Source organism: Stenella coeruleoalba, assembly GCF_951394435.1.
Source record: "Stenella coeruleoalba genome assembly, chromosome: 8".
In the NCBI taxonomy this organism is placed as follows: Eukaryota; Metazoa; Chordata; class Mammalia; order Artiodactyla; family Delphinidae; genus Stenella; species Stenella coeruleoalba.
The window spans coordinates 86674242-86698935 of NC_137154.1; the positions used below are offsets into that span (position 1 = coordinate 86674242).

The window sequence follows — 24694 nt, forward strand, 5'->3', positions numbered from 1 at the left end:
TTCTTGATGGATTGAGGCTTTTATTGTTATGTGATATCTCTTTCTGTCTCTGGTTATATTCCTTGATCTGAAGTTTACCTTATCCAATTTTAATATAGCCACTCCTCCTTTCTTTTGATTAATGATTGCATGGTATATCTTTTTCATTCTTTTACTTTCAACTTATCTATGTCATTGAATTTGAAGTGAGTTTCCTGTAGATAGGATGTAGTTAGGTAAGGTTCTTTTTGTTTGTTTTTTTAATCCACTCTGTCAATCTTTGCCTCTTGATTGATACAGGCAGATCATTTATATTTAAGGTAATATATGTTGGAGCTTAAGCGTGCCATTTTATTGTCTGTTTTCTATTTTTTCCTCTACTTTTTGTTCTTCTGTCTCTATTCTTTCTCTATTCTGTGGCTTAAACATTTTTTTAAGGATTCCATCCTGATTTACTTATGGTGTTTTGGAAAGAAATGTTCTCCAAATATATAGTTTCTGTAGTTGCCCTAATTATTACAATATACATATATAGCATATTACATTCTACTGTTATCAACCTTTTACCCCTTCTAGTGAAGTATGGAGACCTCATTTCTATTAGGTCCCTTTATTTTTTCCACTTTTAAATATCATTGTCTTGAGTATCAAATGGTGTTATAATTTTAGTTTCAAGCATCAAATATGACTTCTAAAACTCATGTGAAGAGTCAACCATTATATACTATTATTTCTCCCTTCCATTGTCCTTTCTTCCTGATGCTCCAAATTCCCTTACTCTAGCATTTACTTTCTGTTTAAAGAAATTCCTTTGGCCAGTCTTTAAGAGTCTGTCTGTTAGTGACAAATTCTTTAAAGTTTTCCTTCATCTGAGAAGGTCTTTCTTTCTCCTTCATTTACAAAGGACAGTTTCACTGTATATGGGATTCTGGGTTGACAGTTCTTTTCTTTCAGCACTTGCAAAATGTACCACTTTCTCCTGGCCTCCATAGTTTCAGATGATAATTTAATTTGGTGTTCCCCTATAGGTAAGGTGTTTTTTACTGCTTTCAGCACTTTTTTCATCATTAGTCTTCAAACATTTAATTGTGATGTGTCTTTCTTTGCATTTATCCAGTTTGGGTTTCACTCAGCTTCTTGAATGTGTAGGTTTGTATATTTTATCAAATTTGGGAAGCTTTTAGATATCATTTCTCTGAATACTGTTTCAGCCCTACCCTCTCTCCTTCTGAAACTCTGATGATACAAATGTTGGATCTTTTGTTACTGTTCCACAGGTCTCTGAGGCTCTGTTCATTCTTATTTATTTTAGTCTATTTTCTCTGTTGTTCAGATTGTGTAAATTCTATCTGTCCTCAAGTCCACTGATTCTATCCTCTGTCATCTCCACTCTGTTACTGAGTTTTAAAAATATGTTATTGTATTTTTCAGTTCTACAATTTTCATTTGGCCCTTTTGTACAACTTCTATTTCTTTGGTAGGATTTTCTTTCTTTTTTTTTTTTTTCATTTGTTTCAAGATAATTTGTATTTATTTGCCCATTGACACATTTTTAAGATGGCTGCTTTTAAATCATCTTGATATTGGTGTCAGTTGTCTTTTCTCATTGAAGTTGTGATTTTCCTGGTTCTTGGTATGACAGGTGATTTCAAATTGTATCCCGGACATTTTGTCTATTATGCTAGGAGACTCTGGGCCCTATTTAAATCTTTTATTTTAGTAGGCAGTCACCTTGTTTAGCTTTAGCACACAGGCCCTGGCCTACCAGGCATTGTAGGTCCATTGATAGTTTTTCAGAACCTTTGTGGTGCTACTTTGATCTGTTCTCAGCCAGAGAAGCCTATTTGTTCTTTGCCCTGAGACACCCCAGGCTGAGTGCTTTTTGTGGTATAGAATCCCTCCCTTCCATGGCTTCTGGCCATCCTAGTGTCTTTGGGTGGTTGGGTGGGGGGGAGTCTTATGCCTGCTGGGGCAAAGATGCTTCCCAGGCTGAACTGCTTGTTGTGACTGAATCCTTTCTGTTATTGCTGGCCGTTCCAGTATCTCCCAGTGGGGGAGGGAAGTCTCAGGCCTGGCCATTTAGTGTGGCTCAACTCTCCCTTTTGCTGGTGGTGCCTGGCTTACCCAATGGTGTCAGAAGGACTCCCTCTGATCTGGGAAAGGAATGCACATATCTCTGCTGCCTTCGTTTGCTAGGTTGGAAAACGCCGGGCCTGGCTCTCCTTCTTCTGTTGGCTGAGGGGATGTAAGATGCTCTGTTACTGTGGTTTTTTCCAGTCCTAGGGTTCTGAACCAATTCCCCCATCTTTTAGGGTTCTCCTTTGGTTGTCCTTTGCATTGTTTCCAGGATATATAGATATACTTAGAGAGAAGGAGCAGGGAGACACAAGTCTATACAATTTTGTTTGGACCACCTTTCAGCCCAACTATTTTTACATTTATCATAGGTTTCTGAATTATTTCTGATACTGAATGATTCTCTTAGAGATATCTAGCTGAGACACAGTAACTTAGCAAAGTTTGTATTGGTCCTCATACATAACTTGTATCTGCTTTATTATGGAAGAGGTATTATCATCATCCCTATTTTAAGATGAAGGTGAAAAAAAAGAGCCTGTGGTCAGAATGAGCTTCTAGCTGAATGTACCTAGAACATAGGGCTATTGTGAGCACTAAATGAAATAAAACTAATAATGCTCTGGTTGCCAGTGCATGCAGGCAACAGTGAGTGCCCAATGTTACTGCTCCCCTTCTACACAGCCTAAATTTTCCCTTAGTTCTTTAAGGTCCCTGAGGACAGGAACAATCTATCTTTTTTTACCTTTATCCTGGGGTCTAGAATAGTACCTGGCAATAAAAATTAAACTGCCTGACTAGCGTACATATCACTTGTAATATCTCTATCTCTCCCTAGCCATACTCTTTCCCTTTTCTTAATTTTCCTTGAACTCTTTGTGACTCAGTGAATTAGCTCATCTATAGCTTTCCTCCCCCTCTGTCCATTTGCTGTAAGCTTCAAGCAGTAAGCTTCTCTGTGTTCATGTATTTTGATGATTCTCTGCTTCTCAGTCATCTCATTCTTGGGGCAAAGATGTAAAATGTCTTTTTTCTTCTGAAAATTTTAGGCAGTAACCATCAGTCCCTATGACCTGGTAGAGACAGAGTATTTCTTTACAGCAACCATTTTACTGGTCCAGAGTAATGGGCCTACCTCACAAGTACAGGTTTTTAGCTAATTTATTCACTCCTCATAGCAGATCAAGAGGCTGTAAGAAGTTCTAAATTTAATTCCAAGTTACTGTAATCTAAAAATTAAACCTAGATGAGTGAAAACAACTAGCATTTAAATCTTAATGTCTCCCAAACCTGCATCTTCTATTGTCATATAAAATCAAACTCCTGAAAACATATTTACTTTGCCTTAAGAAATTAAATAGGTTAGAAAAACACTCTGAACTATCTACAGATGCACATGCCCTCTGACATTGCACAATGAGAACACACATTGTACAAATTAAGAAACAATATACATCTATTACCACCCTGTGCATATTTCTTTGGGACTTGGAAACAAAATTTTCCAAATTACACCTCAGAGCCTTCTGCCAATTCTACCACATATCTGACATTATACAGAACTAAAGTTTACTTAGTTCCCCTTTTTAAAAATAATACAAATGAAGGATTTATACTCACAGGTGGCTTAGAACAGAGTAGACTCATACTTGGGGTAGAAAGCACAGAACTCAAGAGTACTCTTCCTTTCAGCAGGAAACTTAGCTTATGAGATATCCTTGTAACCAGACTAGATATTAAAGAAGTTAACATTTTACCCAGCTTTATTATTCATTTTTTTCTTTGTATTGAAATAAACAGTTTGCAAAGACTTCCTCTCAAGTCATTAAAACATGGCCAGGTAGGAAAAGATCAGTTAAACACTTACTACCATAATTTGGATTAAGATACATAATATTCTTATTTTCAAAGACAAAATATGCCATTGGTTCAAGGATACATTAGATCCTTTCAATTTGATGCCATGCCATGAAAAGTAGAAAAACACAAAGTGAGATAATTTATTGAATCCAATGTTTTTAGTAGATTAAGCCTCTTCTTTAAAAGCAAAAATCATCTTTATATTTTGCTCAGAGCAAACCATTTTTTTCTGGACTAAGGTAGTATATTTTTTTGAATCTTCTTGAAATGGTGCTTAAACTTATATAGAGTGAACTTCCATGAACTTTGAGAAGGCAAAGATGCAGCAGTCATGGGAAATAAGAATATTTGATAAGTTTACCTGACTTCATAAGTACTGATGCCTTGTAGTATTTGGATCCAGACATCTTGGGATGTCTGGACGTGTCTCGAGTCAACTGGATACTCTGGTCAGAATGGTTCAAATTTAGACAAGAAAATCTCATACAGTCAATTAAACTGAGTTGATGGTTCTCTGATATGAGAATATAGACTTAATACGTATCTGATTCTAGGAGCGCAGTGTAAATATAATATCTAAGAAAAATGAAGACTTTGTGTATGAAGCATAACTTGTTTGGTAAACAGTAAGATTAGAAAACTATAAGAGAAAAAAACCTCTTTTTCTAGAGAGACTGACCATGGCCTATGACTAAAAGCTCAAAGTTCCAATTCAACATTAATTACATTTTATGAAATTTCCAATGTTAAGCAGAAATTGGGCTCATTAGCTAAAACGAGTCTACAAAGGGCAATATTGCTCTGGTGGGACTGTTAACTCTGAAGAATGGTGTTTTATTTAATAGACAAAATGGACTTCATACATATCCATTATCAGTGCCTTTAAAACCAAACAACTTTAAAATTTAGCAGCAGTTTCTGCAAGTACAAAAATACACATTTATTACATAACATATGGTAGTAAAATTTGTCAAGATATATTATACAAACTCAAAAGCATTTTAGATAAAGCATTGGTCTAATATATTATAGATTGACAGAGTATGATAAAATGACATGTAGTCTGTCTTCAAATCATACAATATAATACTTTACAGCAATATTAACTATTCACATTAAATGTTACAGGAGTATCTAAGGGAACACAGAGAGTAGGAATGGTTATTGAAGAACCTCAGCATCTATTTTCTTCCATGCTTCAAACTGAGTGGATGATTTCCTATCCATCAATATGAAAGCAAAAAGGATAGAACTATTATTTTGTTAAGTAGAGAAGAATTTCTTCTAGAAAGACACTCCAAGCCATAAGAGCTTCATTCACATCTTGTGGTTCTGCAGTAGTATGCCCTAAGGGTGAGGGGAATCCCTGTTGCCTTTATATATTATACCACAAAAGATGCCTATGGACACTTAGGAGTCTAAATATAGGAGTGGTTAGTTATAAGGTAAAATCTACTTCACATCTGTGACTGAGATGGCCAGTGTCATAAAGGAGCTCTTTGGAGAGAGTTCTAAAAGTTAATTATAATGCTTAGGACAAACAGGGCCATGTCCCCTAGAGGTAGGTAGCACCTAGAGCTAATACTGAAAGGACTTCTATCTTACAGAAAACATTATTTTTTTTTTTCTATAACTGCAAAATGCAACCTTTAGGACAACAGTGAAAGAACATTTTGACATGAAAGTTTCTGGGTGGCTGAGAAAAATAATTTGGAATTAAGCAAATCTGTGGGAGGAAGGTCCATCTGAAACTGAACTAAAGAAACCAAATGGGCTCTAAGCAACTTCTTATAAGTATTTAAAATGAAGGAAGATGCACATCTATTTCTGATTCTACCCCTTCACACTGGCTGGCAAGGCCAAATAATCCATGGAAATAATCCAGGAGAGGTACTGGTATAAACTTTAAGGCAAGAGAGGAGAAATGTCCATGGATATGAAATGAATCAATGGGGTATAAACCATGAATCATTTGGAACAAAGAATATGTAAAAACTTCTGGAGGTAAGAAAATCCAAAGCCGATGACTGTCTGAAAAGAGGCCTGACAGCCACTCTTATGGCTCCTCTATTCTGTGACTCTTTATAACCCGCCAACCTCAAAACTGTTCTCAACTGCCAAGTGACAATCAGAAAAGGGATGATTTACCAGTGATTTTTTCTGGCTGACTAATCTAAGAGGCAAGGAGCAGAAAAACATTTCAACAAAGAGGAGCCATGCTTTGATCACATGTTGGCAATAGCAATCGTGTAATAGAGAAAGGACTGCTGTGGCAGTTTTCTCCTCCACACTAAGACAGCAAACACAGTCAGAAGGTCACCTTGTAACAGGAAAAATGCATTTCTGGAGAATGTTTCTAGCTCAGGCACCTTGCAAGGACATTGAAATGAGCAACCATCTCCTTCTTTCTCCTCACAGTTCTGTGTCCTGGAACCTCTGCAGAGCAATGAAACACTAATGGAAAAGCACAACCAACACAACCAAAGAAACAAAACAAACAAAAACTATTATATCATGGTACTCATGGCTTTTGAATCACTGTAGTTTTCTTCCTCTCTAGTTGCATCAATGGGCTAATACCTGAAATGATGTTGTGAGGGCATGTGACTGACTATAAGATGTCACAGAAATGGCCACTGGTTCAGATTTGGGGAAAAGTTTCAAATAATTTCCTTTATTATTGAACATGTTTTCCTTCTGTAGCTTTGATTAGTGGCATTTTTCTTGCCTACTTATTAAACACATTCCATGGAATGTGGATGGTTTCTCTGCACCCTTCCCTCTCTCTCTACAGTTTCTATTCTTCACTTTTGACTTCCTGGCTTTCTCAGGTTACTAATTTCATCATACATGGCATGTTTCCTCTACAGAAGATGCTTTCTCTAGCCCTCTGCTTGTAGCTCTTAAAACGCATGACAGGATCAAACCATGCTCTAATAAGGAAAAGCCTCCCAAACACTTAGGTGACAAAAGTTTTGTCTAAACTTTTTGCCAAATAGTCTCAATAAAGAGAATTCTTTTGTTGTCCTAAGTATTAGCAATGATTATCCTTATGCTACCCATCCCAGGTATTTTACACAAAGAGGTCATAATAATTATCTTTATATCATGATTAGCCCAGTTTCTGTTCTTGTAGACATCAGATTCTTATTGTGGTTAAATGTCTTTGGTCAAATGTCTGTCCTCAACGTCACAAACCACTGTAGGCCCTGAGTCTGGGCTGCACACATGATCCACAGTCAAAGAGCTGGGTGAGGATCTTCCGTGAGGCAGAGTACCAGGAGAACACCGCCCACTAATCTCTCCTTCCTCGGGTGACTTCATACAAAGCCCGAGTCTGTCTTCCACTAGGCTGACTGGAGAGCTACAGTGTTTCTCTGAGTCCTGGCTGGGGTAAGAACTATACCAGCGGGCTGTTTGCACAGCTCCAAGTCCTTCAGCCACCCCTTGGGGCATGTCTTTCTGTCTCTCATGCAGTGCGTTGGCTTCTGGAACACCAGAAGCCTGTGGAGGAGGCTCTGTGTGTCCTTTTAGAGAACCTATTTTATTTTCCTCTGGTCTGGGTGCCCTTGCCTTCTTTTTGAGGGACCAGTTTTTCAAACTGGCTACTCCATTTCTCAACCATGTGCTGGGGTGAAGAGTTACAGAATGCATTTGTGAATGCCACTCTACACTGTCCTTTTTTGTATAAGCCAGGTGGCCGCTGGCCTGCCCTGATGAGGGACCAGGAATTCCAGAAATGAGGCTGGAACTGCTAAAGTCAGAAGAAAGCTCTTCCTGCTTTCTTTGAGCCTGAAAAGTGCAATCTATTGGAGAGGAAGTTTCAGTGGGTGTAAACACGGAGTGTTCAGAAATCTGAGAAAAAACACTGTCTTGGGAGCTCACTGATGAGCCAGATGGAGAAGTGCCTGGGGAGGACAAGCTGGAATAGCTAGTCCTTGAGCAAATGTTTAATCTTGGGGGTAAAACCTTCTCAGTGTTTTGGTTTGTGGCACTAGTCTTGCCCACCTCAATCCCCATGACCAAACTCTGATTAATAAGCTTTTGCCCCTCCATTTGCAAAGACTTGTGCCGCTTGAGATAATCTTCCTCTCCATGCAAGAGACTGGCTTCATAGCTGGCTTTATGTTGTTTCTTTGAATGAATCCCCCTGAGATAGGTCAGTTTGCAGTGTTGGTCATCAATGTTGGGCTCTGAGCATCGCCGGTGCCTCCTTGAACTCTTGAGGGCATCTGTTGTGTGTGGTGGGGAGTATCCAGATGTATCTGTATCAAAGGTCTGGTTCCTGGGATGATCACATGAGGACATGTGACTATAAGATGCCATGGAAATAGCTACTGGCTTGGATTTAGGAAAAAGTTTTACATGATTTCCTTCATTATCAGACAAGCTTTTCTTCTTAACATTTTTATTAGTGGCATTTTTCTTGATATCAGTGCCTATGACTAAACTCTTTTTAAAACATGTCTTACCCTCTTCCTGGAGGGGTTGATTCTGATTCAGATGGCTCTCATCTTTTTTTGAGAGAACTGCATCACAGCTGGACTTGCGTAGCTTTTTCTGATAAAACTCCCTGAGATAGGAAAGCTTTGAATCTAGATAGTCGTAGCTGGGCTCTGAGCAGCGCCGGTGTCGCCTCAAGCTTTTTGGAGCATCTGCTGCAGTTGTGGACAGGTGGCTGGGCGTGCTCATGCCAGAGGGGCCCCTGGCATGATCCTGCAGGGGTTCCTTTGTGTACACTGCAATGTTCACTGGCTTGGATTCAAGAGGCTGCTCCATTTGAATGTCTTCATCTTTAGAATGGTCTAAGTCAAAGTCGCTCAGGGTTAAAAGACCTTCTACCTCAGGCTGGTCGAGGTCATAGTCACTGAGGGTTAACACGGAGTCCATGCTTCTGCTACCCTGACCAAGTTTCTTTACCAAGTCACTACACGGGGCATCAACATCCTCATTCAGCTCATTCTCCAAGCTGTCATAGGAGGAGTCATTCAGTTGGAAGCAAGAGATATCTGTTGAAAAAGCGAATCATGATTATTGTTTTTACTTACCCAACTGTGATGATGTTTAGCTTAATTCTGTTTTCATGCAGATTGTTCAAATTCCTACTCTAAAGAAAGAAAGGATCTTTCACAGTCTTCCCAGTAGTAAGTGCAGAATTAAAAATAAACTGTTGGGGTATAATAGATTTACCTCAGTTCCTGAAGAAATGGGCTTTCCTTAAGTAAGATTTCCTCAAAGCAATGAGGAGATACCAAGAAACAGTTAAAAATATAAAGGAATTAATGCCAGATATACCCAGGTTCTGAATAAGACTCTTGTCTTTTAAATGGATTAGCTGCTGGATATACATAATTAACTCTAGTCTCAGAGATACCATTTACTAAACCTAACAACTCTATTTCACAAAGATTTTTTACTATCCTTTATTTAATCTTTAATACAACCATCGCAGTTAGATATTATGGTTTATCCATATTTATAAACGAAGATAATGATTTTCAGTGGCATAGAATAATTGGCCAAAGGTAACATAACTAATAATTGGTGGTACAGGAATTCATAATCTGGAACGTTGAATGTCTTTACCCCTAACACACCCTGGCTTGCCCCATGATGCTAGTTGTTTTTAAAGTGTTTTTGCAGTGCACTAGAATTCTGAGAAGTCTCAGGGACCTCTAGGAGGAAGGTGAGGAGCAAAAAAACCAGGGCTGCCTCTACTGCCTCTGGGCCTTCTACTCCAGTTTCAACCACAGCAACTGTGTTATTCATATTGGGGTTCCTTGTAAAGTTTTATTTAAAGAAAGGTTAAAAACATCATACCATATAATGCTGCCACTAACAACTTCTTGGAGTTTGGAACCTTGTCTTATACATTTCTTAACCACAGTGTTAACATACTCTGACCTATTAGCAGGCCTTCTAAGGAAGGAGCAGAAGTCCTAGGCCCACTAACCCAGGTGAGAGGCCCCTTCACCTGAGCTGCTGTGGGCTCCAGGATAACCACTGTCCCAGCTGATCTTCACAGATGTGTGTTTGTTTCCCACAAAAAACAATCCAATTATTCACAATACCTGAGGCATTCTCTCTAGTATCACATCTCACTGAAACCTCTCCCAAGAGGGAAGTGATTTCTTCTCCAAATATCCGACAGCAATTTTCAATCAGAAATTGTATAAGAAGAGAAACCTGTACAAAAAAGGGACAAAAATGAACTGCTACTTCTCATATAGCATGTCTATAAATCACATTTCATATATGAATCCTGATTCTAACAAAAGATGCAAAAGAATCCTGAGAAAAATTCATGTCTGCTTTAAAAGTATACAATACAGTTTCCTCTAACAAACTATAATACTTTCAAGAGTAGTTTGAGCATAGAAATTAACTTTAATCAGTGGACTAAAGTTATTATTTGTTATTATGTGTGGCCTTGGCTTAATGCTAACATTTTTATGCCAATAGTTCTGTCTTTAAAATTAGAGTAATTTTAAGTATCTCTATAGGGCATTTGGGGTGAAGAAATAAACCTTCTCATTAAAATTCATGAAGCATCATTAGATGAACATTTATAAAATGCATTCCTTATGTAAAAGGCAGGTGTCATAAGCGTGGGAAGTAGGTAGGTATCCTCTGTGGATTTATTGTGAAGGAGAGAGACAGCTGGAGAGAAAACTTGCATTTTGCCTGACTAGTCTCTTCCCTTAGGCTCCCTAACTGGAGGTGCTTGGGGGAAGAGGTAAGATTTTACTAGGGAGCTTTGTGCCTCCATGGGATATACTGGAACCTTTACATAGTTTTCTTGCCCCAACAGCTGAGGCAAAGGAGCAGGCAGAATGTTGGGAGCAAGGGGAACCGATACCCCCACCCCTGTACTAACCACCAGGCCCTACACCAGTGTGATTTCAAGTAACTACTGTATGAACTATGTCGATATTATCAACACCTCCATGTTTTAGATGAGGAAACTGTGGATCAATGTAACTAATTTGGCCCAAGATTGTACATCTGGCAAGTGGTAGGGCTGAGAATCCAACCCTGACCTGTCAAATTCCAAAGTCCTTATTTCTTTTTAAAATCATATCAACTGCTTTCTTATCACTCTATGGTTTAAGTCAGTCAGTCATAGTTGGTTTTCCTCCTGAAAGGGAAAAGGGAAGTAATCCAACTGCTATCACTTTTTTGCTCAAGAAATCACCTTTCTACAGTCTACCAGGATAGGATAAAACACTCAATGAACTCAAATTTATAAGGGTATGTACTGAAGTTATTTAAGAAAATATCTTTCAGAATTAATACCCTGAATGTTAGGTTCAAAATGGGGACTTGGTCCCTCACAGCATAAAAATGAAAAACTTCATTACCTTTTTTGTAAATTCGTTTTCTAGTTCTGGACTGGAGGAAGTAGGAGGCCAAAGAATGCTTGGAGCGATGCACACTGCTAAATTAAATGCAGTCATCTGATTGGATGAGGAATGTTGCTCAATGTTGTATAATACCCCAAAAAGATACCTTAGGAGAATAACATTGGCTCTTGGAAGCTGGTCTAATAGCCTAAAGACAGAAAAATGCACTCTTTAAGCAAACATTTCATAGAAAACTTGTATAGCCAGGCAGCCCTTGCTTTTCACAATTGAGATGTACAGGAAAGTGTGTTAACATGGTACATGCAAAGTGAGGACTGCCTGTACATAGGAGAGAAAGTGAGCACTGGAGATTTATTTATTTATTTTGTACACTGCCTTCACAATCCAATGAAAATGTGAAAGAATGCAGAAAAATGGTTCATAAAAAAATGCTGCCTGAAATATTTACCTGAAACTGGTACAATGTGTCTTATGCAAATCCTGTAACATTCCAGAATATTCTCAACCAATACCCCAAAAAACTTTCTGATGAAATTAAACAGTTATACTTAATATGCTCCTTTACTTCCAAGTGGCAACACAAGGATTCTGTCTCTTGGTAAAAACCCAAACTTCAGCTACGAAGACTCCCGGGTCCATTCTGAGAGCTTATGCTTATGCTCTGCTCCCACAGCTTCCGAGATCAGTTTTGTCCCACATCTCTTTATCTCACTGGTGTTACTTTCACACATAAGTCAAGCTTACGATAGTATTTTTCCTACTGTTCCTATTTTGTAATTGATAAGGAATTTTAAATGAACATTCACTAAAAATGATTTTTACTACCATACAGAAAACATATGTTGATAGTCATGCTTGTTGCTTTTTTCCAGCAAGAATCTGTAACCTGGGGTTACACTGGGTAATCTGACTCCTGTTGCATAAACAGCAGAGAGGTGTTTTTTCGGCACTATGGACTGACAATGAGTACAGTTTTGTAGGGACAAGTTATGAAAGATACTTAAATGGACCAAAAGATTACTGAATGTATTCAATGCAAAGTGAGGCACTGTCTACCATACTCTAGGGCAGTGGTCCCCAACCTTTTTGGCACCGGGGACCGGTTTCATGGACAACAATTTTTTCATGGACAGTGGGGTTGGGGGGATGGTTCAGCCGGTAATGTGAGCGATGGGGTGCTATGCGGAGAAGCAGAAGAAGCTTCGCTCGCTTACCCGCCGCGCACTTACCTCCTGCTGTGCGGCCTGGTTCCTCACAGGCCGCAGACTGGTACTGGTCCATGGCCCAGGGGTTGGGGACCCCTGCTCTAGGGTATCTGATTCTATGGGGGCCCTAAACCTTTGAGTTATTTTACAACTCTGTAAACTGTAGATTACTGACAGCAGTGCACTTAACACTTGTCCATAGACTGGAAAATTCTGTCTGGTGGAGAGATAAATAGTTTATTTGTACATACACCCCCGTGCCCCAGTAGTAAAAGTCAGTTTTGCATCTACCTGTAAATTCATTTCAGCATTTCTGAGTTAACTATGTAAGTTGTGGTATTGATAGTTTGAAATCTCCTTTGAACTAGCAGTAATATCTTACTAGTTCTCTCATTAATTAATGTTTTAAATAAAATCTTTCACATGTGTTAATTCTGTATTTGTATGAAAGCCATAAGTCTACCCTCTTTAAAAAAAAATCACCCATTTAACAGTTTGTAGAATATAAAGTTTTAGACAATGAGCAACAAAATACAAAATCTGATGTTCACTACCTCTGAATGGTTTCCACCAAACCTTAATGGATGCAGAGATAGAATTTTGTTACATGGCTTTGATTCTGGTGTCTACAACAGTTATACTATTTTCTTCTACTGATAAAAGGTGTCTATCAGTAGCAGTGTGTAGATAATAATTTGTATTTGAAAGCTGCTCAAGAAAAACCTGTACTAAACAAGCATAGGCAAATAAATGATATTGGGATTCTTGGGTTTTCAGAGAGCTGGAAGTATTGCTTTTCTTATAATGCAGGAAATATTCAGGAATCAGGATGGTGAGTCCTGCCAGCAACTTACCTTTGCATGAGTACAGACAATGCATTCTTTGCATGAATACAGACAATACACTTTTCTCTCTGTAGTATTCCCACATACACTTCTCCATATATCTCTTTCACTGATTATACTACACTGTTATTCTTTGTTTCATCTATTCTATCTATTCGACTAGACTTAGTTCCTTGAGGGGAAGGAATTTTCTCTATGTGAATTCAGTTGCTAAGTGAAGTATATAAGGAATTGTCTGGTTAGTTAAATATTTACCAAAACTAAGATCATAAATTGTAGATTGGGTCTACTGTGTTAGCTATTGGTCTAATGGGTTTCAGCTCCTATCAGATTCAGATATACAGAAGGTGTACAATGGTAGAGTATTCCACGTTAATAAGGTTAGGGGAAAAAAACAATAACAATGACAGTAGCTAGCATAAATCTATTTTTAAACTGGTCCTCATGGATTTGACTTTGATAGTCATATTACATTAATAGACAAACTTATAAAATATAAGTTTTTTAAAAAGTATTTTTGAGAAATGACCAAATTAGAATAATTACCTTTGAACTGCATTTATTTTCTCTTCATCATTTCCTTGATCCATTACACAGACCCAATGATCATAGAGATCTGACGAAAAAGTACTTCCTGGAATATTTCGTAGAAAATCCTTATATAGAGGGAAAAATAAATATTTTAAATTGTTATTCTCATGCTAATTATATATGAGAGATATTACAAAGAAGACACGTTATTGGAAAGTACAGTTAAGGTGTCCCTTCTTTGGAATACACAGAGCTCTGTGCTAGCCCTTCAATGATGTGCACACATAGAAATGCATGCTTTGATATTTTTCTAACAAAAACCAGAGGGAAATTGGATTCTGGACTATAGTGGTAAAGATAATGGACAACCCGTTTGGGATGAAACCTCCTGTGTGTGTACATTTTAGCAAATTAGTATAACACAGCAGGGTCTGGCAAACCATCCTAAATCCTTTTGATTTCACTAGTTAAAAGAAATGCATGAAGATATTTGTGAGATTCATAATGTGGTAATCAGTCATCCAATCATTCTATACATATTTATTCATATATTCCAGGCATTGTTTAAGGTGCTAGGGATAGAGTAGTAAATAAAACCAAGTCCCTGTTATTTTAGAACTTTATATTCCAGTGGCATTGGTGAATAATTCCATCCAGAGGTACTTAGAATTTCTCCTTATATTCCCCATAGAAGGGCTCTCATGTATCATGGGGAGAAAGCACTCCAGGCTATGACTGGGCTCTGGGAGCCTAGGACAGCACCCCATGCCTAATGCACATTAAATAATATGTCCCTGGGGGCTTCCCTTCCCTGGTGGCGCTGTGGTTGGGAGTCCGCCTGCCAATGCAGGGGACACGGGTTCGTGCCCGGGTCCGGGAGGATCCCATATGCCACGGGGCGGCTGGGTCCGTGAGCCATGGCCGCTGAGCCTGCGCGTCTGGAGCCTGTGCTCCGCAACAGGAGAGGCCACAACAGTGAGAGGCCCGTGTACCGCAAAAAAAAAAAAAAAAAAAAAAAAAAAAAAAAAATGTCCCTGGTACATTATCCTGTCTGGCCTTTGAGAGCCTTTTATTTTGAGGCCACTGGCAGGGCTAGGTGTGGTGAAACCAGACTATGACACAAGTAGAATATAATCAATGGAGTTTGTTGTTTGACATATGTTAATAAAAAGCTTAAAAATGAACTAATTTTGGTCCTCGTCCTATGTTCCTTTCTGATCTAGGCCAACTCTCTCTGCTGCTTTTGGCATGGTTCTAACAAGCCAAGCTTGCAAAGTCTGATCTCCACCTTAGTAAACTTCAGGCAGACAAAACTCAATTTCATATCTAAGCACTGTACCCATGGTTGACTATCCTCTTGAAAGTTCCTGCCTACAACATGGAGATAGGTGAAAGTCTGCAATTGAATAATTTTAATCCTTGCTGGAAAATCGAATCAGCAACTTCATCTATGTGCTTTAAAACAGCAATGCACAACTTGTTGCTTATATGTCATGTTTTTATTACTAAGATGGAAGCTGTGATACCTAAGTGTTGCAGTTAGCTAATTAGGTGAGCATGTCCCCCGCTAGCTTATTAGCTCCTTCAGGGCAGGATCAGACCCTCACCTTCTACATCATACACCTTAATGCCAAGCACAGTCCCAGACATAGTCGAGGTCATTACTGAAGTGTTGCTATTTGTCATATGGTCAAATATTAGTGAAGGACAAGGGAAGGTCAACTAACTATAACTGAGATTCTAAAATAATTTTTATAAACCTCTTTGTAGTCATGTTACCTATTATTATACATTTGTTTTAGAGTAGTTAACAAGTAGGAAGATGACTGATACAAAGTCTTTCTCTGTTCTATTATATTTTTCAGCAGAAATGTACCTGGATACTTGTGATTCAGATGTGTCATCACAAAAGTTACCTCTTTCTTTTGGGTAAAGCTACCGAATTTTCACAATTTCAGACTAATTTTAGTTGCTGCACCTACTTTAAAAGTCAGAGTCAGAAGAGCCAAAATCTGTTATTTCAAATTGGGGCAGTGACCATGCCTCTCTTTTTCAATCTAAGTGGAAAAAATACTTATGATCTGTTTTGAAGAAAAACATCATTAAATCTTAAAACTTACACTTGAAAGATAATAACTTGTAACATCTCAATGAACTCTCCACAGCTGGAATAACAAGTTGCGAAATAACAACCACCATCGGTCTGAGAAAGGATGTGAGAGCTGGTTCTGAATTACAATCACCAACTCTTAGCACTCAACGGAAAGCCTCCTCCCCTCCAAAACCAGAACCCAAGCCATCAGCAGAATGCCCATATTAATTTGAGACGAGATTCCTAGGATTAAAAATGAACTTTTCCTCAAAGGTCTGATGGATCAAAATTACAGTATCTCAAGCAATTTTCTTCCAATTATAGTTTGAAGGTTAAGCTTACATTTAAACAAAACCAGTGTAAGCAAAACATTTAAAGGAAAACTTAAGTATCACTTCCAAATAGTCTTAAAAACAAGAAACAAAACAAAACAAAAGCTCAAAAACTTTCGGCAAAAAGTTTCCCTTTCCTGCAACCACTTGGAAGAAATGAGAGTAAAACACAGTTATATGATTATGAAACTTTAATTAGTTGAAACCCATCTAACCAGACTTTTCAATCATTTGGATTACTTTCTGTCTTTTGTTTATTCCTCTATAAGTACAATTTCTTCAATCTGAAATACAGTTTAACTCTTCTAGAACCATCCTTCTTTGTAATAGCCTCTACAATTTAGTACAAAGTTTTAAGAAGCATAGTGCTGTGATGAATAGCATAGTAAGGAAAATTTTCTAAAACATAGGCTTTAACTTCTTAAATTAAGAGATGGGAGAAAGCCTAATTATATGAAAAAAAAATTCATCATGCATATATCTGCATGTATGTGGCTAAGCACACCATACATACTTTTATTATACTCCAGGATTGAAGGGTAATCACAAATCCTGTGTAAAATAAATTAGATGACCCTAGCTCCAATTCTCCAGTTCTTTTGAGTGATACTTTATTGTGAAAGTCCATGGCAGGGATTGTTTAAGAGCAGACATGGCTCTTTTACCAAGAGACATCTGATTGTTCATTAAGTCATGAAGTATGATTCTGTAAGCAACTGACCAGCAGTAGGGATATGGAAGAGTCTTCTTCACCATGTTTTCCTTAATTTGGTTTTTATGCTCCAGGCCCTGGGATGCAGGCTGGGGCACTGTCTCCACCCCTAGCTCTGGTGCATTCCAACCCTGCTGGGAGATGGGAGCCTGATGCTGGTCTGCAGAAGCTATTGCTGAGGCCAAAACCTCTGCTAAAAGCTGGTTTTGACTCTAGGTTTTCCAAAAATGTGAGGCATTTTCAAGAATGTGAGGAGGAAAACATTTTAGAAGTCTAACTCAACTGTGGATGTGAGTTAAGTAACCACAGGGGTGGGTTCTAGGTTTTTTTTTGCCATAAGTAAGCTTATCTGCCACAAGCATTTTTGCTGCAAAAACTTCTACCAAATAATGAATTGGCTGTAAGGCAATTCTACCATAAAAGGTAAAATAACAAAAAAATAAATGAGGAACATTAAAAAGGATATAATGAAACACGAGAATAACAAAATTAAAGACTTTATTGTGAAATGCAAAATATCTGAACGCATTTAAAATGTGTGTAGATTCATGGCAATACTGCGCAATTAACTGACATTATTTTGTGGGTTGTACTTAAGCACTTGTCTTCCAAGTCTTTCGTTCATAGTATTTTATACATTTTTTTTGCTTGTTGATTTGTCTCTTGTTCAGCATCACACTTTTTCTTTTTTTGCTAAAATTTCTTCCTTCATTAAGAGAGGCACCAGGTTTCAAATACTACGTACTAGGATGCATATTTGTGCCTGAGTGCTTGTGAAAGCCTTCCACACCATTGTATGTTTTTGGCATACTGTCATTTGTCCATTGATAAATGTTCCTAAGTTCTAGGGGAAATGTGCGTTCATGCTATGCCTTCAAGGCCCTTGGCCTCCTTCACCTCCAATGTAGTGTGTTTCAAAATATGAAACCAACTCTTGGGACCAATCATCATCATCTGTCATGATTTTTATATTGTGTATGTCAAAACAAACTGTCAACCAGTTATTTTATTTTTTATGGTAAAGTTGACCTGTGGCCAATGAGTTATGTGGCAAAAATATTTGCAGCAAAGAAGCTTACTGTGAAATACCGGACACACATGGGATGAAGGGTGAGAATCTTTAAGAATGCCAAATGTGGTAAGGATTTCATAAAAGAAGGACTGGATGTTGGAGTCATTCCTACTCCAACTTTACTTTTAAAAGGCATTAGGGGGAGACTGTATAAATGAATGGAATTTTCAGTGGTCTCAGTGAGCAATTTTTTGTTTCAGTTGTTAGGCAAATGTTTGTTTACTCTGGTAAACTCTGTTCCAAAGTTTAATAAAAGTTTACTTTTGAAAATTTCGCCTTTATTAGGAAGATAGTGAGATTGTGAGAAAGTCATCAGGATGTTTACTTTGGTAAACATGCTGTGTGTTATGATTATTTTAAATTTTTATTTAATTTTTTTGCATGGGATTGGCAGATGTGAAGATGAGGAGAGTGCTGTGGGATGAAAAAATTTTAAAAAGCCTATCTGACATACCATATCATTAGCAGTGGCTTTTAAATGCCCATGTGACATTGTGAAGTGTTATTTAACACTTTTTAAGATTCTAATTCTATTATGGTCCTTTGCAGATCGGGATAATGTTATAGTGAGAGAAACCAGTTGTCTTTCTCCAGAGCTATGCTGTGGGGCGGATGAAGGGAGAACTTTCCCTACCTTTAAGACAGATGCTATCACGAAAATAGATTCACAGTCTAGTTGTACTTCAGCTCCAGAATTCAGTTTCTCTTTCAGCTCTCTGCAGGATTTCACATTGGCCGACTGTCTGAAGATGCCTTTTGTGAGGGGTCCTTTTTGGTTAAGAAAGAAAAGCATATCCTATGGGGAACAAGGGAAAAAAAATCAAAATGGCGCCTCATGCATAACAAGCAAGGGAACATATATTTGCCCTCTCCAGCTGCCAGAGACTAGGGTATAACAGGGGGAAGCCCTGAAGGATTGGGGCTAGATGGCCTCCTAGAGATTTAAAGTCAATTTGTTTTCTGCTGTCTTTAAATCTCTTTCTCCTATTTATTCTTGCTATATTCAACATCTAAAACACTTTACTTTAAACGCTTGCTTTAATGAGACTGTCTTTTTTCAGTGAACCAACAGTCACTTCAAGGTACCTGTTAACTTGTCTCTCTCCTCCCTAACTACTCTTTCCCCATTATTCTCTAATACGGACTCTTTTCCCCTAATATGGAAATGCTCTTGCCAAATTCACTCTCCACTTGCTTGTCTTTCTTTTCATATGACTTTACATTTTATTCTACTTCCTGTATTTACTTCCTTCTTTTAAAATCAGCCTCCAAAATCACCTCTTCCAGAAAGTTTTCTTCATTCCATTCCATTCCATTCTGTTCAACCTTTCATTTTGCTTTCTTTCTTTCTGTGTGTCCTCTGCTTGCCATGTAGGAAGAGAATAGGTGTTGGAGACGAGCAACCCATGGGATCTGGAACCTAGCTATGACACATATTTATTGTGTGACCTTTGGTAAACTCGAGGGTTTTTTTTCCTTTAATTTGTAAAGTAGGAATGATGGTGATGATGATGATGATGAAGATGGTAACTACCCTCTAAATCTGTTGTGACGGATAAGCAATAAAGTGGCTAGACTAGTACAATAGATGCACAATACAGGAAAAAAGTGCCAGGCATCTAGCATAGTGCTTGGAGGATAGTGGACACTCAATAAATGTTGCTTAACAGTGATCATTTACTATATTAACCAGAGACAATAATACTCAGTGGCTTTCATTTGATCTCTTCTACATACAAAAGATAATTAAATGCCAGCAGATGTATCTTTATGCTTAAACACCTGGAATACAAATATAAGATTTAGTATAGAAATATAAGATTTGGTCTCTGTTGCTAAAGTGATTAAATGAGACTTTCTGAACAATGTAGGGTTCAAGAAAGGCTGTGGGAGGAATGTGAGGGCTAATGTGGATTCTCTTTCTACAAAGCAGATTCTAATTTATCTGAGCAGGTTTATGTGGCTTTTCCCTGAAACCAGTAGACTAGATCATCTCTCCCCATTATGTCTGCCTTATGACTCTGCAATAGCTTAATCAGATTTTTATTCTTTGAAGTAATAAATAATAAAGATTCTCAGCCAGAGCCATGGGTGTCTATAATTTTCCATCTGGGGATAGGTTTACCTCCCTGACCTCTCCTTTCCTAAACCTACTTTCCTGTTAGTGTTACAGGCCAAAATGAGACTTACCAAGACAGCTTTGGGCAGATTGTCGTTCTCACAGATATTTGGCAGAGAAACCCCAAAGAGCTGTCCTGGCACAGGAGATGTTGGTGACATGGGCAAGTTATCCAGGTGAGTGCTAGAGCCCCGCCAGAAGGCCCAGTTTATGATGGATCTTCTCCTTTTAAATGTCTTCTGACCTGAATCTAAGCAAAAAGTGAGATTATTAGGGAAAATAATTTAATTCACTTAATCTTATTTCTACAGTTCTCATTTTACAGTTCGTTCATTACTATGGCGCAGTAGTTTATAAATTAAGGAAGAATTAAACATTTGGGTTATTTGCCTAACTATCTTGGAGACATCACTGTGCTATTTAGTTAAGTTCTGGCACTAAATTTTCATAGGTAAAAGAAGGGATCCCTTACTGAACTATAACAAATTAAAGCAAAAGGGTTTCATACCAACACATATCTCATTTTGAAGTGGAGACTAAGCATACAAAGAAAGTTGAAGATTAAATTAGATCACAATTAAATAGTGAGAAAAAGAAAGGAAGAAGGAGAAAAGGAGAGAGGAGAGGAGAAGGGGAAGGAGGAAGAGGAGGAGGTAAACAAAGAGGAAGAAGAAGAAGAATTAGGGGAAGAAGAGTTGTCTCTATTAAGTTGCTCTCTAGAAACAAGAATGCTTTATTATCTGATGTTCCACTCTACTACTGAGGATAGAGATATAGGAAACTAGTGTTCTATATTCCCCCGCCTTTTTTCCAACTGCAAAGACTTTCATGTATCTTTTCGGTTCCTGACTTTAAAAAGCATGTTTAAGGAAGCATGGATGGATACAAACATGAGTGAGACTTGCCCTTGCCATGGTAAAGTTTACAATCTAATGGGGGAACAAGGCTGGTGATGGGGGGGTGAGGGAAAAGCAAGTATATTAATAAATAAAATGTCATAAGGGGGGAACAAAGCATCAAAGGTATTCAGAAGAACAATAAAGCACATCTATCTACCGATTAGGAGTGAGGGAGTGATCCTGGAGTCATGTGCATTTGATGTGAATTTTGAATGAACACGATTTCAATAGGTAGAGGATCTAGCACCATGACTTGCGTGAAGTTAACTACTCAATAAATCATTCTCAAACAGTAATTGAACTGAGGAGACATTTAGGTGGTAAAGATAGTATGAACAAAACAGGCAGAAGTAAGAAAGGTCAACAGTGAATCATGATTTTGTGAGATCATAATTCTAAGACATTTTTGATGTCAGCTGTATCTAATTTTAACATGAAAACTGATTGATTTGCACAGAATTTGATACTTAAAAAGACAGCTCATTAAGGTTCCTTTTGGACCTTTCTGCCGTGTGTGTCCTCTGGCCCTCAACACATACGCACAGGTAACAACTATAAACTCTGGACAAAATTAAAGAAAAATATAAAGGCCTACCTGAAGGCACTAAAGAGTAACCAAAAGAAGATAGACAGTGGAGGTAAAAGTCTAATGCTTGGAAGAAGGGAATGGCATGGCACTGGGTAAGTTTCCTATTTTTACAGCTTTCAGCCAGAGGACGGGCCCCAGGGTGTAGGGGTGACTAAAATTGGGAGAGAAATCTGCACTCTTACTGGCTTGAAAAAACTAGAGAATAGAGATGGAGGTAACCAGAGCAGCTGGGAAGTGAGGTGGGGGGAGCGAATCCCAGAAAGGAGAAAACTGAATAGTGGGAGCCCCAAACATTGTGTATAAATCCTGCCCAAATCTCTGGCTGATGCCCGAAGCATGCACCTGTGTGGGGCAGATTCAAAACAACTTGCAGTTAAGGCTAACAGCGCTGAGATTTGAAAGGCCATAACTCCCAGGTGGCGACCACACAGGGTTAGACTCCATTTTCTCTAGGGACAGTGCATGGGATTAGTCAATACACTTCAGCTGTGTGGTCCTGACATGCAACCAAGATGCCAGAGATGACGTTCAGCTACTCAGCACTCCCTGACAATGGAACAATGAAGGAGATGATCTTTTCAGGGAGGACACGATCGGCAGTGTCAAATGCTCATTTCAAACAAGTGTTTTATACTGTTTATTTCCTTAGCGTAACCAACTTAAACCAAATACTAAAAAAGCCAAATCGTGGGAGGATAATCAAATAAGTAACATTTTACTGAAAAGCCTTCAGACCATCATCCACCCTTGGCTTCCTCAGGATACAGTCAGTGCATCATTAATGTGCATACATCCAGGTGTAAAGGTCTTTGGTTCTGGAGTCAGGAGCCCACTTAGACTCCTGGCTCAAACACTAATTTGTGCACGTTACTTACCCTTTTTCTTCAATTTTAAAATGAGAACATTATCTACACCTCAAAGCCTTATTGAGAGGATTAAATAGGATAGTGTATGAAAAGTGCTACTTTGCTCAGGGCGTATAGGTCATAGCAATCTTGATTAAAGCTGCTAAGACACCAATCTCCTCTCCACAAAGAGGACCTCCTCCCCACACCCTTTCTCCATCTGTGTAACAGCCTTCAGGAAGTATGCAGACAGGAAGGAATACCAGACTCTGCTTAACTAAAGCACTTCCTTTCTGCCCTGACACTCCCAATCTCCACCATTTTAAAAAACAGAAAAGGAAACTGAACCTTATTCTTAAACCCAGAAGGGGGTTCCTGTAGGCCAGCAATGTCAATCTGTGCAAATGTTTGTTTAATATGTATCTTTATATATGTTGAGTAGTTGTACTCAGTCTGGTTTCCTCACATTTAATCTGGTTTCACTATTTCAAAACCAGATTTATTTGATTTTTTTAGCTTTCACACACTTCTTAGGAAGAATGCTCTATCATAAAGTTATATACCCAGCTATCTGATGAATGTAGACAGAGGATAAAGTAGAAATTGAGTTCTGTACTTTATTATAAATGCTTTCAGCTGCAGCCATGCCTTTTATTATATACAACAGTCAATTTTAGAGTTCATGTTCCCTTTGGGACTGAGAGAAAAAAAATTTCATTAAAGTTTACTTTCTTGCAGAGGTTTTAATGCATAGCTCTTACTTTCTAAATGTCAAAGGCTGATGAAAAAACATGCAATTGTTATAAAAAAGATTAGGATGATGTAAATGCAGAGCAAATGAGATTCATGTACATCCAGCTTTCCTAAACAATTCTGGCAAGATTCAAGCTAGAGTTTCTTCATGCTTAAATTATGGAACTGAATATTAAAAATTGTAATTCTTAAAAGTTTGTGCTTATAGATTATTAAAGAGTAATAAATAACCACAACAAAAACCCCTTAATTAGAAATTTTAGCAAGATGGTGATGTAGGAAGATCTTGAACTCACCTCCTTCCATGGATACACTGTATCTACAGCTATATATGGAACAATTTCCTCTGAATAACCCCTCAAAACTGGCGGAGAGACCCTGTTACATTGGGCAAATGAGAAGGAAACTACATCCTGTTACATTGGGCAAATGAGAAGGAAACTACATCCAAGTGGGTAGAAAAGGCTGAGACACTATCTCACCATAAACCCCACCCCTCGTGCAATGGCCCATAGTCAGGAAGAAACTCAAAACCCAGAGCTTCCCCAGAAGGAGTGAAGGGTTCATACCCCACATAGGTCACCCCAACTTTTAAGATCTGGCATCTGAGGGATGAGCTCCCAAAACATCTCACTTTGAAGACCAACATGTCTCATGCCATGAGACATGTGGGGCTTTGTGGAACTGAGGGAGGGTTCCTTTTTTTAAATTTTTAAAATTTATTTTATTTTTGGCTGCACTAGGTCTTTGTTGCTGTGTGCAGGCTTTTCTCTAGCTGTGGAGAGTGGGGGCTACTGCTGTGCACGGGCTTCTCACTGCAGTGGCTTCTCTTGTTGCGGAGCATGGGCTCTAGGTGCACGGGCTCAGTAGTTGTGGCGCGTGGGCTCTAGAGCACAGGCTCAGTAGTTGTGGTGCATGGGCTTAGTTGCTCCGTGGCATGTGGGATCTTCCTGGTCTAGGGCTTGAACCTGTGTCCCCTGCACTGGCAGGTGGATTCTTAACCACTGCGCCACCAGCGAAACCCTGAGGGAGGGTTCTTAAAGGACTTACGCCCAGGCTCACCCACCCCAGAGCTCAGTCCACAAGCAGCCCTTTGAAAAGCACCCAGACTTCATGTGAAAGAGTTTCATTTACTAATTTTAAAGCATTGGTCTAAGGGGCAGGGGTCTGCTGGGATACTCCTCAGGGCAGAGGCTGGTGGACACTATCTTCCTACTCTCCTCTGTACTGCTAAAGCCTGCAGGCACCATCTTTTTCCCCCCCTTTCTGGTGGGTGTCATCTTTTACTTTTTCTTCTTTCTTTCCTTTTCCTCCCGTCCTCTTTTTCTTTCTCTTCTTTTCCTTTTTTCAGTGGATGCCACCTTTGTACTCCCCCTCTGCCCCGCTTCAGCTAGTGGGCACCATTTTTGTGCTTTCCCTCC

General features: G+C 38.6%; 1 protein-coding gene across 4 annotated transcripts in view; it reads right to left on the reverse strand.

The window, feature by feature from the left end:
* Positions 1 to 3520: 3520 nt before the first annotated feature.
* Positions 3521 to 24694, reverse strand: part of ARHGAP20 (Rho GTPase activating protein 20) — a 153204-nt gene continuing 132030 nt past the window's right edge. For 2 of the 4 annotated variants that reach the window (XM_079928583.1, XM_079928584.1), the window contains exons 10-15: positions 20259 to 20437; positions 18703 to 18864; positions 13876 to 13985; positions 11277 to 11466; positions 9987 to 10101; positions 3526 to 8924 (exon numbers count right to left, since the gene is read on the reverse strand). In XM_079928583.1, coding sequence (XP_079784709.1) covers positions 7072 to 8924; positions 9987 to 10101; positions 11277 to 11466; positions 13876 to 13985; positions 18703 to 18864; positions 20259 to 20437 — 2609 coding nt within the window. In that variant the 3' untranslated portion in view covers positions 3526 to 7071. Of the gene's footprint in view, positions 8925 to 9986; positions 10102 to 11276; positions 11467 to 13875; positions 13986 to 18702; positions 18865 to 20258; positions 20438 to 24694 lie in introns of all 4 variants that reach the window. The other 2 variants (XM_079928585.1, XM_079928582.1) reach the window with 2 other exon arrangements.